The 17,678-nt window shown below is 41.6% G+C and overlaps 1 protein-coding gene across 7 annotated transcripts in view; it reads right to left on the reverse strand.

Moving 5' to 3' along the window:
• Window positions 1-875: 875 nt before the first annotated feature.
• ZFAT (zinc finger and AT-hook domain containing) overlaps window positions 876-17,678 on the reverse strand; it is a 126,159-nt gene continuing 109,356 nt past the window's right edge. For 2 of the 7 annotated variants that reach the window (XM_061606951.1, XM_061606970.1), the window contains exons 16-17: window positions 8,398-8,544; window positions 1,564-6,637 (exon numbers count right to left, since the gene is read on the reverse strand). In XM_061606951.1, the coding sequence (XP_061462935.1) occupies window positions 6,395-6,637; window positions 8,398-8,544 (390 nt within the window). In that variant the 3' untranslated portion in view covers window positions 1,564-6,394. Of the gene's footprint in view, window positions 940-1,562; window positions 6,638-8,397; window positions 8,545-17,678 lie in introns of those variants that run through there. The other 5 variants (XM_061606979.1, XM_061606983.1, XM_061606964.1 and 2 more) reach the window with 4 other exon arrangements.

The raw sequence follows: 17,678 nt of genomic DNA on the forward strand, positions 1-17,678 counted from the left end.
TCCTTTGTCCAATCTACTGAAGAGGTTGCAGAGTCCATAGGCGGGGTTGCACTGAGGTAATGAAGAGCCTTTTGCTGGTTTTGCTGAAACCAGTCTAAGCCAGATACCCCTCTGGAATCCAACCAGAATAGAGCCACCAAAGGCATAAAGGAGGCAAGACAGAAATTATTATGAGAATAGAATGAAGAGAAGAACTCTTGCAAAAAACAAGTCAAATGTTAAAATCTGCGTTCAGAGTAGCCATAAAGGTAACATCTGCATACACTTACTGTTGCTTTTGTAAAAAGCATCACATCTATTCAGGGGAAAAAATTACACAATAATTTCCATACTCATATTGGCAGGAAGTGCAGCTACTGTTATCAGGCTCAGAACAAGCCAAGCCTTAAATTGCAGTAGGTGTGCGTGACAGTGATATATTAGAATTTTTCTTTTAAATTACACCTGTCACGGATGGTGGAAGTGCAGAGTCAATTTGAAAATAATTTACTTGAAAATTTGTAAGCGATGCATGGCAAATTAGTTTCCACATTTCCATCCCTGCAGCCAGATATTAACACAGGCAATTGCTTAATTGATTCAGAAAGGTTTCCCTGCTAATAGTGTGAATCTTGCTTCCATTTACAACACTGTTCCAAATGCAGTTTTAATGGCAAATGGGCTGTAGACAGAGTAGCTGACGTTACTGGAAAAAAAGGAGCGAAAAACACATTTTGCAGCTGTTACTCTTGCTTTTCTGATTACGACAAAGAATAATCTCTGCAAACGAACAATGAAGTTTAATTGGAAACAACAATATAAATTCATTTGCTATATTAGCCTGTGTTTTCTTTGCATTGTGCCTAAATGATAATGAACATTCTCTATTTACCTCCAATTAATGGCTGAGCAGTTAGCTACTTGCAAAAATTCACATCACTTTGGCCAGGCTTCCATCAGCTAATTGGGATTTGGAACAGAAAACAATATAGTTACCCAATCAGTAAACATAAGTATCTCCACTAAATCATACTGAAACCCCAATATACAGTAGGGCCCCGCTTTACAGCACTTCGCTTTACAGCGTTCTGCTAATGCAGTGGTTGTCCCCGCTCTTACAGCGCTTGTTCCGCTTTTACGGTGGTTTTTTTTGCCGTCGGGCGCCATTTTGGTCAATGTTAGTCAATGGGTTCCGTTTTATAGTGGTTTTCGCTTTACAGTGGGGGTCCGGAACGTAACCCGCTGTATGAGTGGGGCCCTACTGTAGTGTACCTTTTTCTGGATCCTGAATGGTCAAATAGCAAGTGGGATGGGAACGCCAAACAATCAGCTTGCACAGAAAGTTTCAATAACAGCCTAACCTAGCTGAATGCTTGTGGTTGAGTTCTTCCAGAGTCAGTTCATAATAATGAACTAGCATGGGGTGTAGAGTATAGGCCTTTGACAGGGGCACAGGGACCCTGACAGATGTCGAAGGATGGCAGGTGCTGACACTGGCCCTGAGCCTTTCCATGCCAAGTCCCCCTCCAATAGATTCTTTTTTATTGCATTATTGAAAATAATACTGTCTGAAAAACAGTATTTTTTAAATAAGAGGTCACTTTGAATGTTAAGCCCATCTTCTAAAATGTTTGCATTCCGTCCTGGATCACGCCGTATAGAATTTCGGTAAGCATTTAATTCACAGCTTCATCTGAAGTTAGTGTTGAAGCAATCGACCGATTTGGAATGTCACCAGATACCCCTTTCCAATCTGACATCAACTTTTTTATTACTATACCATGCACCAGGTTTCCACACAGACCTGTTTATGAGCCAGTTCACATTTCCAAAGCTTAGCAATTGTGAGCCCAAACCTATTAAACTCATCTGGGCTGGCTCCTGAAGGGAGAGATGCAATTAGACAGACCTGTGAAAACCTTCACATCAGTAGCAAAGAAACATATTTCAGCCAACTCAAGACTTAAAAAGAATTTATTGGGTTGGGTGGGTGTTTTTTTAGGGGAGGAGAAATTTATTTAATTTTAAGCCCACTGAACAGAATGTGACATCTGCATTATTAATATTTTTAAAGCTCAGGAAAAAAAGATTATTTTCCCCAAAATAATTGAGATGCACATGATGAAATCAAAGCTACACACACATGAACCACAATCTGTTCGACATCCTTCAGCCAACTGAAACCATGCTTAACTCTGTGTTGGATTGTGACCACAGGGATTAATGAGAATAAAATCTCCCACAGTTCAGTTCATATTCCCTTATTTACAGTCATTCAAGCCATCCGGTCATTACATTTACAAACATAACTCTATTTGTGTACATATTAACAAGAACGAGTCCTTAGAGTTCACATAGCAGGTTTTGCATTGAGAGGTGGCGTTTCGCAAAATGTTCAGAAATATATGAAAATAATTCCTCTTATTAACCTAAAAGTGTTTAAACATTTGTTAGAGGCTGGAGAATAAAGAGTGACTGCTGTTTTACCTTCTTACATAGCCAAGTTACAAGCCATTGTGGGTACTTCTCTTTTAGTGATAGCTGGTTAAAAAAGGTCATTTCCCTCCATTTTCTTTCAGAATCTGGTGCTGTGGTGGACATCCAGTGTCATATCATTTGAGCCATAGCCACTTTGTGTGATGTGGCATAACCAAGGATGGAGGTATGCACACAGAGTGGACAGAGTTATAGCACAGACTGGCTGTATATACAGCACCTTGCAAAAGTAATCAGATCCCTGACCAATGTTCTCATATTACTGAATTACAAATGGTACATTGTAATTTTGTTCACTGAAACTCAAAATCAATTATTGTAAGGTGACATTGGTTTTATGCTGGGAAATGTTTGTAAGAAACAAAAAACTGAAACATGTTGCTTGCATAAGTATTCAACCCCTGTGCTATAGAAGCTCCCGGTTTGCACAGATGAAAGAAATTGCCCAGTCGAGGACACAGTTACCTTACCAATGGCCTCCATCTGTGAACCATTAAAGTATCTGTCACATTGTCAGGATAAAAAGCCACTGTTGAAGGATCATTGGTCAGGCTGTGGATCTGAAGGAAAATGAAGACCAAAGAGCATTCTACAGAAGTGAGAGATAATGTCATACAAATGCATAGATTAGGAAAAGGGTACAATATCCAAGTGTTTGGATATCCCAGTAAGCACAGCTGGACCAATAATCAGGAAGTGGAAGCTGCATCACACCACCCAGGCACTGCCAAGAAAAGGCCGTCCCTCAAAACTCAGCGCTTGAACATGAAGGAAACTTGTGAGAGAAGCCACAGAGAGGCCGACAATCACTTTGAAGGAGCTACAGAGTTCAGTGGCTGGCAGCGGAGTAATGGTGCACCAGTCAACCATATCAAGAACTCTGAATAACACTGGCCTGTATGGGAGGATGGCAAGAAAGCAGCTGTTACTCAAAAAGCACCTTCTGAAAGCATGTCTGGAGTTTGCCAGAAAGCATGAGAGTGCCCCAGCTGCAATGTGGGAAAAGGTTTTGTGGTCAGATGAGACCAAGATATAGCTTTTTGGCCAAAACTCAAAGGGCTATGTGTGGTGCAAACCTAACACTGCCCATGCCTCAAGACACACCATCCCTACAGTGAAGTATGGTGGTGGCAGCATCATGCCATGGGGATGCTTCTCATCAGCAGGGACTGGGCATCTTGTTAAAATGGAAGGAAGAATGGATGGAGCAACATACAGGGAAATACTGCAAGAGAACCTGCTTCAGTCCACTAAAAAACTGAAGCTTGGGAGGAAATTCACTTTTCAGCAGGACAATGATCCCAAGCACAAGGCCAAAGCAACGCTGGAGTGGCTCAAGAACAAAAAGGTGAATGTCCTACAGTGGCCCATCCAAAGTCCTGATCTCAATCCCATTGAGAATCTGTGGCGCTCTTTGAAAATTGCGGTCCACAAGCAACGTCCAACCAACCTGAACAACCTGGAGCAAAGCTGCCAAGAAGAATGGGCCAAAATCTCTCTGACACTGTGTGCAAAGCTGGTACATACTTACTGCAAAAGACTTACAGTTGTTATTGTAGTGAGAGGTGGCTCTACCAAATATTAATGTGTTGGGGTTGAATACTTATGCAAGCAACATGTTTCAGGTTTTTTTATGTTTGTTACAAACATTTTCCAACATAAAATGAATGTCACCTTACAATAATTGATTCTGATTCAGTGTTTCAAAATAAAATATCATACAGAACGAAATTACAATGTACCATTTGCAATTCAGTAATATGAGAGTGTTGGTCAGGGGTCTGATTACTTCTGCAAGGCACTGTATTTGCCAGCAGCTGGCACACACACAAATTGGGGCCGCTGCATGGGAGGGAGGGAGGGAGGGAGGGAGGGAGAATTTTCATCTTGTTTGATATTATGTTTATTCAAGGAATAGGGGTTTGAAGTTTCAAGAAAGTTAAAGAACACAGAGTTCAGTCTTTGTTCCATCCTGCCTACCAGATGATATCCCCAAATATATGCTTATGTAATAAGAGAATGGCAATACAAACATTTCTTTGGAGAAGAGCCAAGAACTGAAAGCAGGTTCAAGAGTCAGCCTATTCCTGCCTCCCACCCCACAACCCAGGAAAGAGTCACTCTCAACGTTGAAGCTATGAGATACTCATTGAGCTGTGACATTATTTGTGGAACTTGTCTCGTGAATGCTCTGGCATGTCCAGATCGCAATTCAGTATCCTGTTCCTATATACAGGGTGTGCATCCAGAACACAGACTAAAATTAGGCCAAATTACAACACTTCCCCAAGGCCTACTGAAAAATGTTCATGTGAATAAGCAGGTGTAGTCAATGTGATGTCATACAGAAGTCTAGCCAGAGTGGCCAATGGTTAGGGATGATGAGTTGTAGTCCAACAACATCTCGAGGGCACCACAATGGCTACCCCTGGAATGGAGCCTGGCCCCAAATCACTTATCATTTTCTCCATCCAGAGTGCTGAGTCCTTTGTAGAGGACAGCCCAGAAGAATTACTAACAGCAAGATTACTGTATCTCCACTTTTGGTGAATTGTCACAGCAGAATCTATTTCATTGTTTAATGTGAAAGAAAAAGAACAGGCATTCTGTAGATCGCCCATGTCTAATCAATACAGGATAGTGATTTGATGCAGGTCAAGGCTGCAGAGTAGTGCCTATAGTGGAGAAAATGCTCAACATTTACCAGGCTGGGAACAACAGGAACCCAAAATATCACTTTATCGCTGTGGCTTCCACAGCTTTCTTGGCTTTATATTTCTTCTCAATGTTTCAAAATGGCATCCATTGTATATTACGTGAGACATAACCCTGTAGAGTGTGTGTTCATCCAGGAAGCTATGCCCAAGCTACAATTTTTTATATATATGTCTGAAGTTATTGCTATTGCTTTCAAAGAGGAAAGGGGAAGACAATGAAATAATGCCTCATGGATAGGAAAAAAAATGCACTATATATCTCTGATATATATGTCCAAAATATGTCACAACCATAAAACACTTGCATTTTAGCAGGGGCTATGCATCCAAAAGATGCATAGTGGTGGGAGCTTTTCATTTGTGTGTTAGATTAGATTTAAAAAAATTGGCATGCTGGGGAGAAACTGCTGCAGAGCCCTGCTTTAAGATTAAAAGATACATAATCTAAAAGACAGCATTCAGATAATGATCTGGGATCTTTGACAATTCAGTGACAAATGAAACTCTCTTTAGGGAGGTTAAAACGCTAACCCTTTTAAAAAAACATGCTGGAAGGAACACTGAAAAAACAGCTGACTCTGATTCACAAACTGTCCTTTTCTGACTGCTGGGCAAACACCTCCACCCACGTCGCAAATGGAGTCCATTCTTCTGAAGAGCTTCACTGCCCAGCCTGCTGCTTTGCCCCAATGGCCTTGGCGAGTCTTTCCAGCTAGTTCCTAATATTGCCCTTTTTCGTCTGCAGTGTTCTTAAAGTGCATAAAACACACACATGCACATAGCATTTACTGAGTGCTGTCCAAAGTTTCTTCTCTTGGTTTTCTGCTTTGCCTCTTGTTATAGGGAGAACACAAAAGTACATATATTTTTTTATCCCCGAAGGAAGTGGTTCTGGCCATCCGCATCTGTGACTCCAGGAGTTCCTTGTGAAAAGGCGAGCTTTCTTAAAAATCTAAACTGTACAAAGAATAGCGTCTTTTGAAAGGAAGCTGTGCATGGCTCAGTATGTACCAAAATGTCTACTGGCAAAAAAAGCCAACTGTCCAATCAACACTCACCCACGCATCTGCCAAAGGATACACATACAATGAACTAGCCGCTGTAGGAGGCTCCGTTCATGCCCAATATTAAATATACACTAGATAATAAAATGTGTATTGATTTGGCAATACCAGAAGGCTTACCTTCCTTGGGAATTCTATCTAGATTTTCTGTGCTGATTGTTCCTGGTCCTCTGTTTGTTCTTCCACAGGCTGCATGTCTTGCACATAAACAATAAGTCCAGAGGCTTCTCCCCCCTGAGTGTAGACTGTCACTGTCCCAATCCCTTCCACCTCATCTGAGGAGACAACCAAATGATGCTGTTCACCCAGCTCGACAGAAGCCTGCTGCAACGTTTCCTGAATCATCACTGTGTGGTTGGTTGCCTGCTCCTCCTCTGTCACCTACAAAGAAATTGCTAAAGTTACAAAGGGCTCATTAGCACACATTTTGGTTGACAAGGCTGCCCTATCACTAAAATTAAGAGCAAGAAACCGTAAGTACAAACGATGAAGCCCTGTATTTCATATAGTATTGGTATTTAGGAGACTGCAGTATTTGTTTCCGTTAAACAATACAACAGCCTGCACAGTGGATTGACCCATTGGGGAAGGGTTTTGGCTCAACAGTAGAGCATTGCTTTACATGCAAAAGGTCCTAAGGTTTAATTCTCGGCATCTCCAGGGAGGCCTGAGAAAGATTTCCTGCCTGAAATCCTGGAGAGCCACTGCTAATCACTGGCCTCGTTTGCACATAACACTAAGCCAAACTATGGCTCAATGTGAAGGAGGAAGCATGCTGATATACTTTAAGAACATTGTGGCTGCTTCACTCCTCCCCCACTCCTATGGGACAGAATAGCCCAGCAAATCCTAGACAATGACAGAGGAGTTCGGATTCCTTATGCACTTTTCCTTTGCGGAATTGTAACCCATGGGTTTAAGTGATTACTAGGCCATCTGTGCCACTGGAGGAATACTGGCTTGTGATACACCTGGAATAGAGGCAACTCCACATCAAGACACAGAGAGGTGTATCTGTACGACAGCGCAGAACAGACTGGCACCATCTTATATTTCAGACTTGACTCATGGCACACTTGCCAGAAAGACTGGTTACTATTTTTAATCATCTTTATTCATGACATTTTCTAAATCCCACCCTTCCTGAAGAGAGATCAGAGTGACATATATGGTTCTTCCTCTACCCGCCCCCCCAGGCACCATTTTATCCTCCCAATGACCATGAAAATGGGGTTAGGATGAAAAAGAGAGCTTGCCCAGCCAAGATCACCCAATGAGGCTCATTGCTGAAGAAGGATCTGAAACTGGGTCACCCCAGTCTAACAGTTTGTCCATTATGCTCTTTATACCATCTGGAGAAACAAGCAAAACTCCAGAATGTATTCTATTCAGGTTGAAGAAAATGAAAAAAACAAACAAAAAAAACACGGTCACCCACAACACCTGCCATCTTCTGCACCAGCAAATATAGTTTCAGAATGGTGTGCACTGATCCCTGCATTAAGATAGTCAGCTTTGCAACGGTTATCTTTCTTGTAAGTCATGTTGAGTGGATGGCACAGAACAGGGCATATAAGTTATGGCCGGCCACCATTTGTTCTGCTGACACCCTTACCCTCCACCTCCTCCCACTGGGCAAGGGAGAGTTTTGCCACCCGTGGTCTCCTGGAGCAATCACGACTTTCCCCCATGGGCTGCAGCAAATTGTAAGGCCGCATTTTATCTTAAGTACACAGATTCCAATACAAAATGATCTCTCTGGGTGTAACAATTGACAATTTTCACTCAATGGACTATATTTGGTTAAAAAACTGGAAATGGGCCCTGTTCAGTCTAAATACCTTTTACCCACTATTTATCCCAAAAGGACGCCACTAAATTGAGAGCAAACTTCCCTTTGTGAAAATCAAGGAGAATACTAGCACTCTTCACCAGCAGGCCCTCAGGAGGGGGAGGAAGCATTTTCCTCTTGACTTTTCCTAATAACATCTCAATTCGAAAACCTCGCATGTCTGTTACAAGACCTATTACTCCCCTGCAGGGACAAAAGAATCTGAAGAGTAAACTGTCATGGCCTCAACAAATGGGGAAAGGAAGCTCTCATTAAGCGTTTGAAATCAAGTAAGTCTCTTGAAACCCACCCTATGAAAGAAGATGGACAGTAGTGTAGTGGCAAGTTTGGAAGTGCAGGGTCTCTTTGTGTTAGTCACAGCCACCTCTCCCCTTTTTTGCTGCTGAGTTGAGAACAAGATCCTTGTTAATGCCTTCTCCCGCAACAACAGACATCCCTAGGAGCCAATCAGCATGAAAGAGGAGAGTGTTAGCTACTAAGAAAAGTATTCTCGGTGGCTGACTCACCTTTCATTCTGACTGGCTACAATCCACAGGAAAGGACAAGGAAGCATGTTATAAGACTCTTCTCATGGTGATTGGCCTGCAAGATACAGGAGAATAGGGACCCCGCTGGGACCCTGCTCCAAAAAAGTAAAGGGTCTAAGACCCCCTGAGAACCTGGACGACTACACCCCCAAAGATACATATTATTGTTGTTGTTGTTTGTTGTTGTTGTTTATACGCCTTTTGGCCAAAGGCCCTGAAGGCAGCTTTTCAAGAAAAATAAACACAGGTATAAAATACAATAAAGATACAATAAAAACAATAAATAAATATAATTTACAAAAATTAAATAAGAAATAACATTATCATAATATTGTTAATTAAAAGCAGGGAGAGCCCAGGGTTCCAATCTGAAGACGTTATTAGTTAAATCGACAGTACTAGGGAGCCCCAGGTTCAAGTCCCCGCTCAGCTCCCTAGATGACCTTGGGACCATCATCTTTCCTCATAGGTTTCCCATATAGGTTTTGGAGTTGAGATGAAAAGAGTAAAGAGAATATCCATGAGGATATTCCTTCATCTAATTATTTTTATCTACTTAGGCTTCTAAGATGATTCCTAATTGTATGCTGTACTGTATTTGAATTGTATTGTATACTGTTTTGTGATTGATTGATTTCTTGTATTGGTTTTTGAATTTTGCTTGGTATATTGTTTTGATTTTTCTTGTACTGTGATCTTTATTTTGTGTAAGTTTTTGAGATTTTTTTTGTAAGTCACTGAGTTTCATTCTGAAAAAAAGCGACTAATAAATAATAAAAAAACTAGTAACTCAGAATGTTTGTGCCCACTTTACTGCTGATTTTTATTCACAGATCTGCAATTTCCAAAACACAGTCTTTTAAGAACATAAGAACATAAGAAAAGCCTGCTGGATCAGGCCAGAAAGGGGGGGATCAGCTCTCCCCAAATGCAAATTGCTGAGTACCTATAAACTACATCAACTTAGCACCTGTCACACCATTGATGGAAATATCAGATGGCCCAAGGCTCCCTTCATTTGCAGCAAGTATGCTTTCTGAAACAGTAATAGCAATGAAGCATGAACGTGGGAAGAAGAAAAAACAAAAAGGGAACAATCATAATTTTTTTCTGGGAAAAAGAAAAATGCAATTGTATTGTGCCAAAAGGTTTGTTATATGACACAGCTGTGCTCAACAGAAGGCATTTTATGTGTACATTGATCAGTATATGCCAAGCTGGCTGTGTGTTTAATTGATTTAGGTTGGCTTCTTTGTTTGTTTGGAGAACAGATATCTTTTATTTAGGTTTGGTTTCTGTTTAATTTAATTGGAGGGGGCGACAACGCAGGATGTTGGAACTCTAGGGGAAAAAAAACCCTAACACAACATGTCACAGCAACAGGCAGTAACTGATAAGCCGTGCAGGCAAAGCCATTCCATCCAGGGTGAACAAGAGTGAGGACTCTTGCTTTGGATTCCCTGTTTCTAATAAGAATGTGAAACAGTACAGAGCTGGGAGCTATCTGGATCACAGGGTAAAAAGCAAAGGCATGCGGGAGCCCAGGTAAATTCATGACCATCAGGAAAAGTTGCAGATGAAGCTAATTTTTAACAAGCAAGCTTTGTGACATTTTTAAAAAACATTATTTACGAACATAAGAAGAGTTCTGCCCGTATGGTTCTCCTGCTACACCACGGATTAAACATGCCAGAGTGTGGCTTGTTGTGCTGTCTGAATCCAGGCTTGTTTCCCCCCACTTGCCCAACATAGTGGGAGCCAAGGTTTTCTGGCTTGCTACTCTCAGTTTGTTTTGGGGTGGGTAACACGAGCTTGGGTTCTGGATGGCACAAGCCACACTCTGGTTTGTTTTGTCTGTGGTGTGGGAGCATCAGGGGAGAAGCGCCCCAGGGACTTTTGAGCATCATGAGGCTTATTCACATTTAAACCATAGCTTGTTTTAAACTGCAGCTTAATGTGATGTGTGGACTGGGGCATTAACAGTAATGGAGGATGATAAGGATAACCGGAAAGCAAAACCACAGCTGGCAACATTACTTTTAAGCAGGGCAGGGGGGTGGGTGCATGTGGGGGGGGACCCAGAGGATCAATGGGTCAGTCAAAGAATCTCAGTGGGCTTCCTGTGGCCTGCCAGCTGCTTACAAAGGAACTGGGCTATATAAGGTAAGCATTTAGAATTGCAGAGATTATATATAAACAATTTATATTACTGGATCTAGACAAATAACCAAATGAAAACATACAGGGCCACTGACATAGGCACGAAGACCTCTCTCTTTTGCTACTAATTTTGGATACAAAGAGATTTGTCTCTCAAATTTTAACAACTCTGTTCAGATGGCGGGGAAGGTTGTTTAGTGTTACATTTGGCATTGCAAAAGAGATTTGCAATTCATCCTGCAAACACCACTTTGTCTCTCTCTCTCTCACTCACTCTCTCTCTCACACTCTCTCTCTCTCTCTCTCTCTCTCACACACACTCTCTCACACTCTCTCACACACACACTCTCTCACACTCTCTCACACACACACTCTCTCACACTCTCTCACACACACACTCTCTCACACTCTCTCACACACACTCTCTCTCACACACACACTCACTCTCTCTCACACACACACTCTCTCTCACTCTCTCTCACACACTCTCTCACTCACACACACACTCTCACACACTCTCTCACACTCACACACACTCACACACACACACTCACACACTCTCACACACACTCTCTCACTCTCACTCTCTCCTCCCTCCCCCCCCCCACGGCAACAAACCTCACCGCCCAGGAGAGAGTGACATTACATTCACTGCACCCTGCAAGCGAATATAATGTACCCTGAACAGGAGTCAATATTGGCTTGTTTTCATAGAAAGACACATGTAATTTTAAATGCAGCTGGGATGTGCAAATAAACAACAAGGAGAGGAAGATAAATAACAATGCCGTTGACACAAAAGTGAAATGAAACTAGAATCCCATTCGGTGCAAGGGCGACAAACTGAATGCTTATTCAATTTCATATTCTCTTGAAAAGAAAATGGCCAATAAAGAAAGTTAACAGCCTCCCTCCCTACCTTTATCCAGATGTTTCTTATTGGTTTTATCATTCAAGAATAAATGATCAATTGCTTTTATTTGTGGCGCTCCTTGTTCTCTCTTTCTCTCTCTGGTGGACATCTATCTATAATCCTCTTAGTGTGACAAATTGCTGTGTTTCTCAGGGTAGGCACACTTCACTTCAGATCAGCATTTACATGCCCTCCACTTGGTTCCTATTGGATTGGTTCACTGGGTGCCATTTCCCCCAAAATGTTACTTTTATTTCCCTCCAATAAAGGAGTCAGTGGAACAACAGCTCCTACCAAGCCGGATGGAGATGCCCTTCCATGTCTTCTACTTATTGGCAGCATCTGCATTTTTATAATGCTTGATCATAATAAAACCTCTAAGAAGTTTGCCAAAAAAACCATTAAAATATCGATAACAGACAGTTAAAACAGATATGTTAAAAATTAAAAAGGTAATTAAAATCAACAATAATCTAAAAAGAGATTCAAACACGTTAGCATTCTGCATGTCTGGGTAGGCTTGCCTACACAAAAATGTTTTAAGCAGGCGCCGGAAAGAGTACAGTGAAAGTGCCTGTATGACATCAATAGACTGGGAGTCCCAAAGTGTAGGTGCTGCCACACTAAAAGACTGATTTCTTACGAGTGCAGAATGAATATTCTGTGGCACCTGCAACAGCGCCCGTTCTGCAGATCAAAGGCATAAGGTGATCCCAGGAGTAAACTTTCAATTGCTACCTGCAGCATCCTCTTTGCCCTCTGACAGAAGCCTAACCAGTTGAATTTCCTTATAAAGGAAGGGCGGCCAACTATGCAGGTGTTGTTTTTAACCACCCTATGCCAAAGGCTTAGGAAACATTATAACATGTCCTAAACCAGTAACTAAAATTTGCACCCAATGAGAACTTAAATATTAGACAGGTGCCATCCCTGTTATCTTTTCGGTGCCTATTGAAGACCTTCCTCTTTCAACAAGTCTTTTAAGTTGAGACCTTATCCCAGTCTGCATCTGTTGTTGAAATTGCTTTTTAATATATTTGCAAACCTTTTTTGAAAACATGTTTTTAACTTTTTTAAAAAAATAAAGATGTCTTGAAAGCTTTAAAAAAATGTTTTTAAAGATGTTTTGTTTTAAGGTATTTTAATGTCTGTTTTTATGATGTTTTAAAGTGTTTTTGGTGCTTTTGTTTGCCACCCAGGGCTCCTGCTGGGAGGAAGGGCGGGATATAAACCAAATAAATAAATAAAATAAACGTCATGCTCATGCATTTTGTGGCCAAGCAGAACTCTGGACCTTTGGCTCCTCCACCTGCTATGAAGCCCTTGTTCATGACAGCAAGCTCATGCCAGGAATGTGGGAATGAGAGGAGTTTTTTTTTTAAGTAAGCAGGTTGTACAAGTAGAGCAGCAGTGTGTCTTCTCAGGAAAGGGGGGAAAAGCCAAGCCATTTGTTTAAAAAAAAGAATAAAATAGTAAAGATGATATAGAGTAAGACAAGGACATTGTGAAAACTATTCTGTTAGGCAACAAGAAAATTGCAGTAAAGAGGAAAAGCTTATTCTGTTCAAGAAATCTACCTGTTTAAAACGATTATGGCACATGGCCAAACTAGACATGGGGGGCAGCGATCCAAGGATCTGGCCCATTCATACTTAATGCAGGACTGCTCTGTGTGTGTTTGTGTATGTCTATACATGAAAAGGAGCACATGGGAAAGGGGAATGAAACCGACTTGTCTCCCTCCCTGCCTTACCTCTCTGTACAAGAGTTCTCCCACTTTCTCCCAGCTCTGATACCAGATACAAGCCAGGTGGGAGGAAAATGCTTAAAGCAGCCTTCCCCAGCCAGCTCTCCAGATGCTGTTGGAATTCTCATCAGCCCTGGCCAGCCTGGTCAATAGGCACAGATGATGGGAGTTGCAATCCAGCAACATCTTGGGGGACAGAGGGGGAAAACAGGTTAGGGAAGGCTGGCTGAAAGTAACACAGGAAGGCAAGATGGCAGAGGGGAGGGGGGGAGAAGGGTTGCCCCCATTCCCAGCATGCTCCTTTTCAGGTAAGGAATGAGAAGCCAGGTTCCTCACTCTATCAGCTGTGTCACTTGGCAGCAGCCATTCCTTCAGCCTACAGCAGAAGAGAGAAAAGAAAGGATGCAGGACCACCACTAGCAATGCTGAGAAGCAAGGCTCCTCCCTCCATCAACTGTCACCTGGCAGCAGTCATTCCATCAGGATATAGCAAAGGGGGTGGAGGAGAAGAGGTACAGGGACATGCCATTGGTGTAGCTAAGAGACCAGCAAGTTTTAGCTCCTCCTCTCCTCAGGCTGTTTCGATCCCGGCTGGTCTTGCAACTAAGAACTGGAAGTTACATTTGCTTATTTCCTCCTCCACCCCAATTTGTTTTCCTTTTGTGTCATGTCTTTTTGACTTCAAGCCAGAGAGGAGAAACTGTCTTGTTTTCATTGAGCCAGGAGCTTTTTCTTTTTTCTTTTGCTGAAGAGCAGAGTAAAAATTGTTTAAATAAATAAGAGCAGACCCATCCCACCACCGCTTCAAACAGATCATACATATGGCTGCCCTGTCACAGCTGGTTTGGCCTTGAAAAGAAGAGGGGTAGTAGCACATAGAAATAGGGAAAGCCATTTTAAGATTTCATAACATGGAAAGCTACGCAAATCAGCTATCAACAAGAAATGGCTTAAAGGCTAAATGCACACCAGCCACATGTCTCTTCCACCATTCCCAATCTCTGTCAGGTCTAGGATGGGGATGGGGAATCTGTGATCCTCCAGATGTTATCATATTGGCCATGCCGTCTGGAACTGATGAGAGCTGGGAATCCAAAAACATGCGAAGGGCCACAGGTCTTCCGGTCCTGGTCTAGAAGAATTTACCCATATACTGATGTCATGATGTTTTGTTTGTCTCTGCCCTTTCCCCCAACAGCAGCCAATGATGTGCAGTGGTAAAATGCAGAGCTCTTGTGCATTTGAGCATGAGCAGATAAGCAAAATCTGCTAGACATGATGGAGCGGGAGGTCAACACGCAGCTGCACATTTACTGCAATGCCATGTTGGCGTTTACTAAGGGTGCTAAAATCTGAGAGGTAGTTTGTTCATGAGAAGCAAGTCACATGCAGCTAGGCAAGGACTTGGTGAGGCAATTAGAGGATAAGGGTGGGGAATCAAAGACAGGTGACACTGATATATTGCAGAGAGTATTGTTTGTTCTCGCTATCCATTAGAGTAGCTGAAGGTCACAGGGCGAGGGGTGTAGCAGAATACTTCTCCAAGAGGAAAGTTAAATACAAAGCACATGCTTTAAAATCATATTATAGTGAAACAAGAAAAATCCAGAATGATTACAAATTGAGAAAAGCACCCCTTTCACAATGAATTACATATTTCTCAAGGTGAAATTAGAACAGGGCTTTTATTTTCCTTTATATTAATTGTTTGCAGGTGAACAGACTCTTGCATGTAAGAATTAAAAAACAACAAAGGCTATCTATAGCGTGGTGAAAGATTGAACATGCACTCAAAGCCTTATCAACAAATTAAGCGGGGCAACTGAAGTTGAATAAATAGTCATCTATGACATAGAATCTATATCATGCCCAAAAGCTAGCACACCACCCCACAAACATTAGCTGCAACCTGGATTTGATGCCAGGTTTCTCACTGCCTGATCTATGCAATGGGTAAAGAGATTCTCAGAACTTGGATTTTGTTTCTGCCATTTTACTTTATTCCTACATGGGCCCAGTTCACCATCCATTTTTTCTACATTGTTGTTGTTGTTGTTATGTGCCTTCAAGTCAATTTTGACTTATGGCGACCCTATGAATCAGCAACCTCCAATAGCATCTGTTATAAACCACCCTGTTCAGATCTTATAAGTTCAGGTCAGTGGCTTCCTTTATGGAATCAATCCATCTCTTGTTTGGTCAAATGTTACACATTTCCTACATGGAAAGCCTGTGGCGGAAAAAGTGTGAAAACTGGGTGTAAATCATCACATGTGACAATTGCTCATGTCTGTTTCACTGAAAGCAAAATACATTTATTCATTTAAAAGCATTTATATATCGCTTAATATTTCAAAAATCTTGAAGTTGAAATACATAGTGAATCACTTTTACCATCATCTGACGACATGCAGCATACATGAAGCTCGCTGGGTGACCTTGGGCCAGTTACTGAGCCTAACCTACCTCACAAGGTTCTTGGGAGGATAAAATCAGGAGGGGGAGAACGGTGTTTGTGCACCACCTTGAGCTTCTCGTAGGAAAGGTGGGATATAAATGTAATAAATAAACAAATGTAAGTACAGCAAGCTGTACTATTTCCACAGGTGACAATATTAAGTATTTTGTATATGGAATTTTCTATACCTTTTTTTAAAAAAATGCCATGTGTGAAGTAGCCCTGAGTTTTTTTTAAAAAAAGAGCAAACAATTTGATCCCATCCAGAGCATTCATTATTATATAAATACTGTATCACTTTCAGTCTTTTTTCCCTAAGCTAAAAAATCCAGCTAAGCTTTTATTAACAAGGAAGATGGTCCGTCCTCTGGTTCATTTTAAGTGTACCTCTTTGTACGTTCTATAGCTGCAGGTTATATCAATTTTTTTATCTTAGCACAGGGCAAGATTAAGTATGGTTCACAATATGACATATGAATGAAGCAGTTTCATTTGTAGTGTGCGTGTTTTTTAAAACCTTATTTCAGTTTCTGAATGTTATTTCAAAATGTGCACTGGTAAAACTGGACACCATTTCTTTGCTTTCTCCTACCCTTAACACTCAAGACTAAATGCACCTACTCACATTTCAACAATATATTTTAGGAAGTTGAGAATCTAGCAACAGCCTGGGCATTTATTTGGCTCAACTTAATTGAGTTTCTACAAGGCTAGCCAAGGAATTGTTCACGTCCTTCTCAGCTAATTTGCTTCTCTCAGGCTGCCAACCCGATTCTCTGAGTCATCACTTCTACTGAGCAGAGGTACCCTGGGGAACCAGGTGGAATACAAAGGAGGTGAGAAGGAAGAACTGAGCTGGGGATGGACATAAGTGGTCAGGCCAATTGTTTAAATAGTTTTGGCCCACTTGAAACTCTGTGTCACTTTTATTCAGTTAGAGGTTAGCCAGTCTCTTCCCACTCCTTGAACAATGCTGCTTGCAGTGGCTGCTGGAACTGGGGCACCAGCCAACACAAGCAATATAAAATGTACAGTGGCAATGCATGCCAAGAGCATTTAGAACACAATTAAGGAAAATTCTCCCTCCCCAACACCAGAAGACAGATGAGCCCTGGCAATCCTGGGAGGCTATACTAATCCCCAACTGGGGAACAGGACACTAGGAGCTTGTGACTTCTTGCTGGGCTTGTAACAGCCATTTCCATCTGTCACAGCGGCAATGCTGCTTGTTGCTCAGCAGCTGGGTGGTTTGATCTCTGGACTGAGGGTAGGCCTAGCTTTGCTGAAACTGAAAGGGTCAGGAGCAACAGCACACCATTCTACAACTCTGAATGCAACAGAATTACGGCTTAGGCCCTTCAACATCCCTTGAGCTTTCTATTAGACTAGGTTCTCAAGATCTGATAAGGGCTCCTAGGAATATGAAATATTTTTCCACTCTTGATCTTGTGCATATATAAATAAATGTGCTTTATCATATGCTTCTATCCACAGTCCCATTTTTAACACAAAAAGTCCCATGAAGATTGACATAATGTCACCAACACAATGATTTAGAATAAAAGCTGCAAAGGAAGTAATTTGGCAATTAACACAAGAATTTATCTCACCGTGTGTCTACACAGAATAAAAGCTAACAATATATAGCAAGGACACATGAATGCCTTATGTCTGTGGGGATTTGAAAACATACAATTTATTGATGTGTGTTTTTATGAGCAAACCACAGTCTTAACATTTTTGCTTTATGAATAATGAAAGACTT

Source organism: Rhineura floridana, chromosome 1 (assembly GCF_030035675.1).
Source record: "Rhineura floridana isolate rRhiFlo1 chromosome 1, rRhiFlo1.hap2, whole genome shotgun sequence".
NCBI lineage: Eukaryota > Metazoa > Chordata > Lepidosauria > Squamata > Rhineuridae > Rhineura > Rhineura floridana.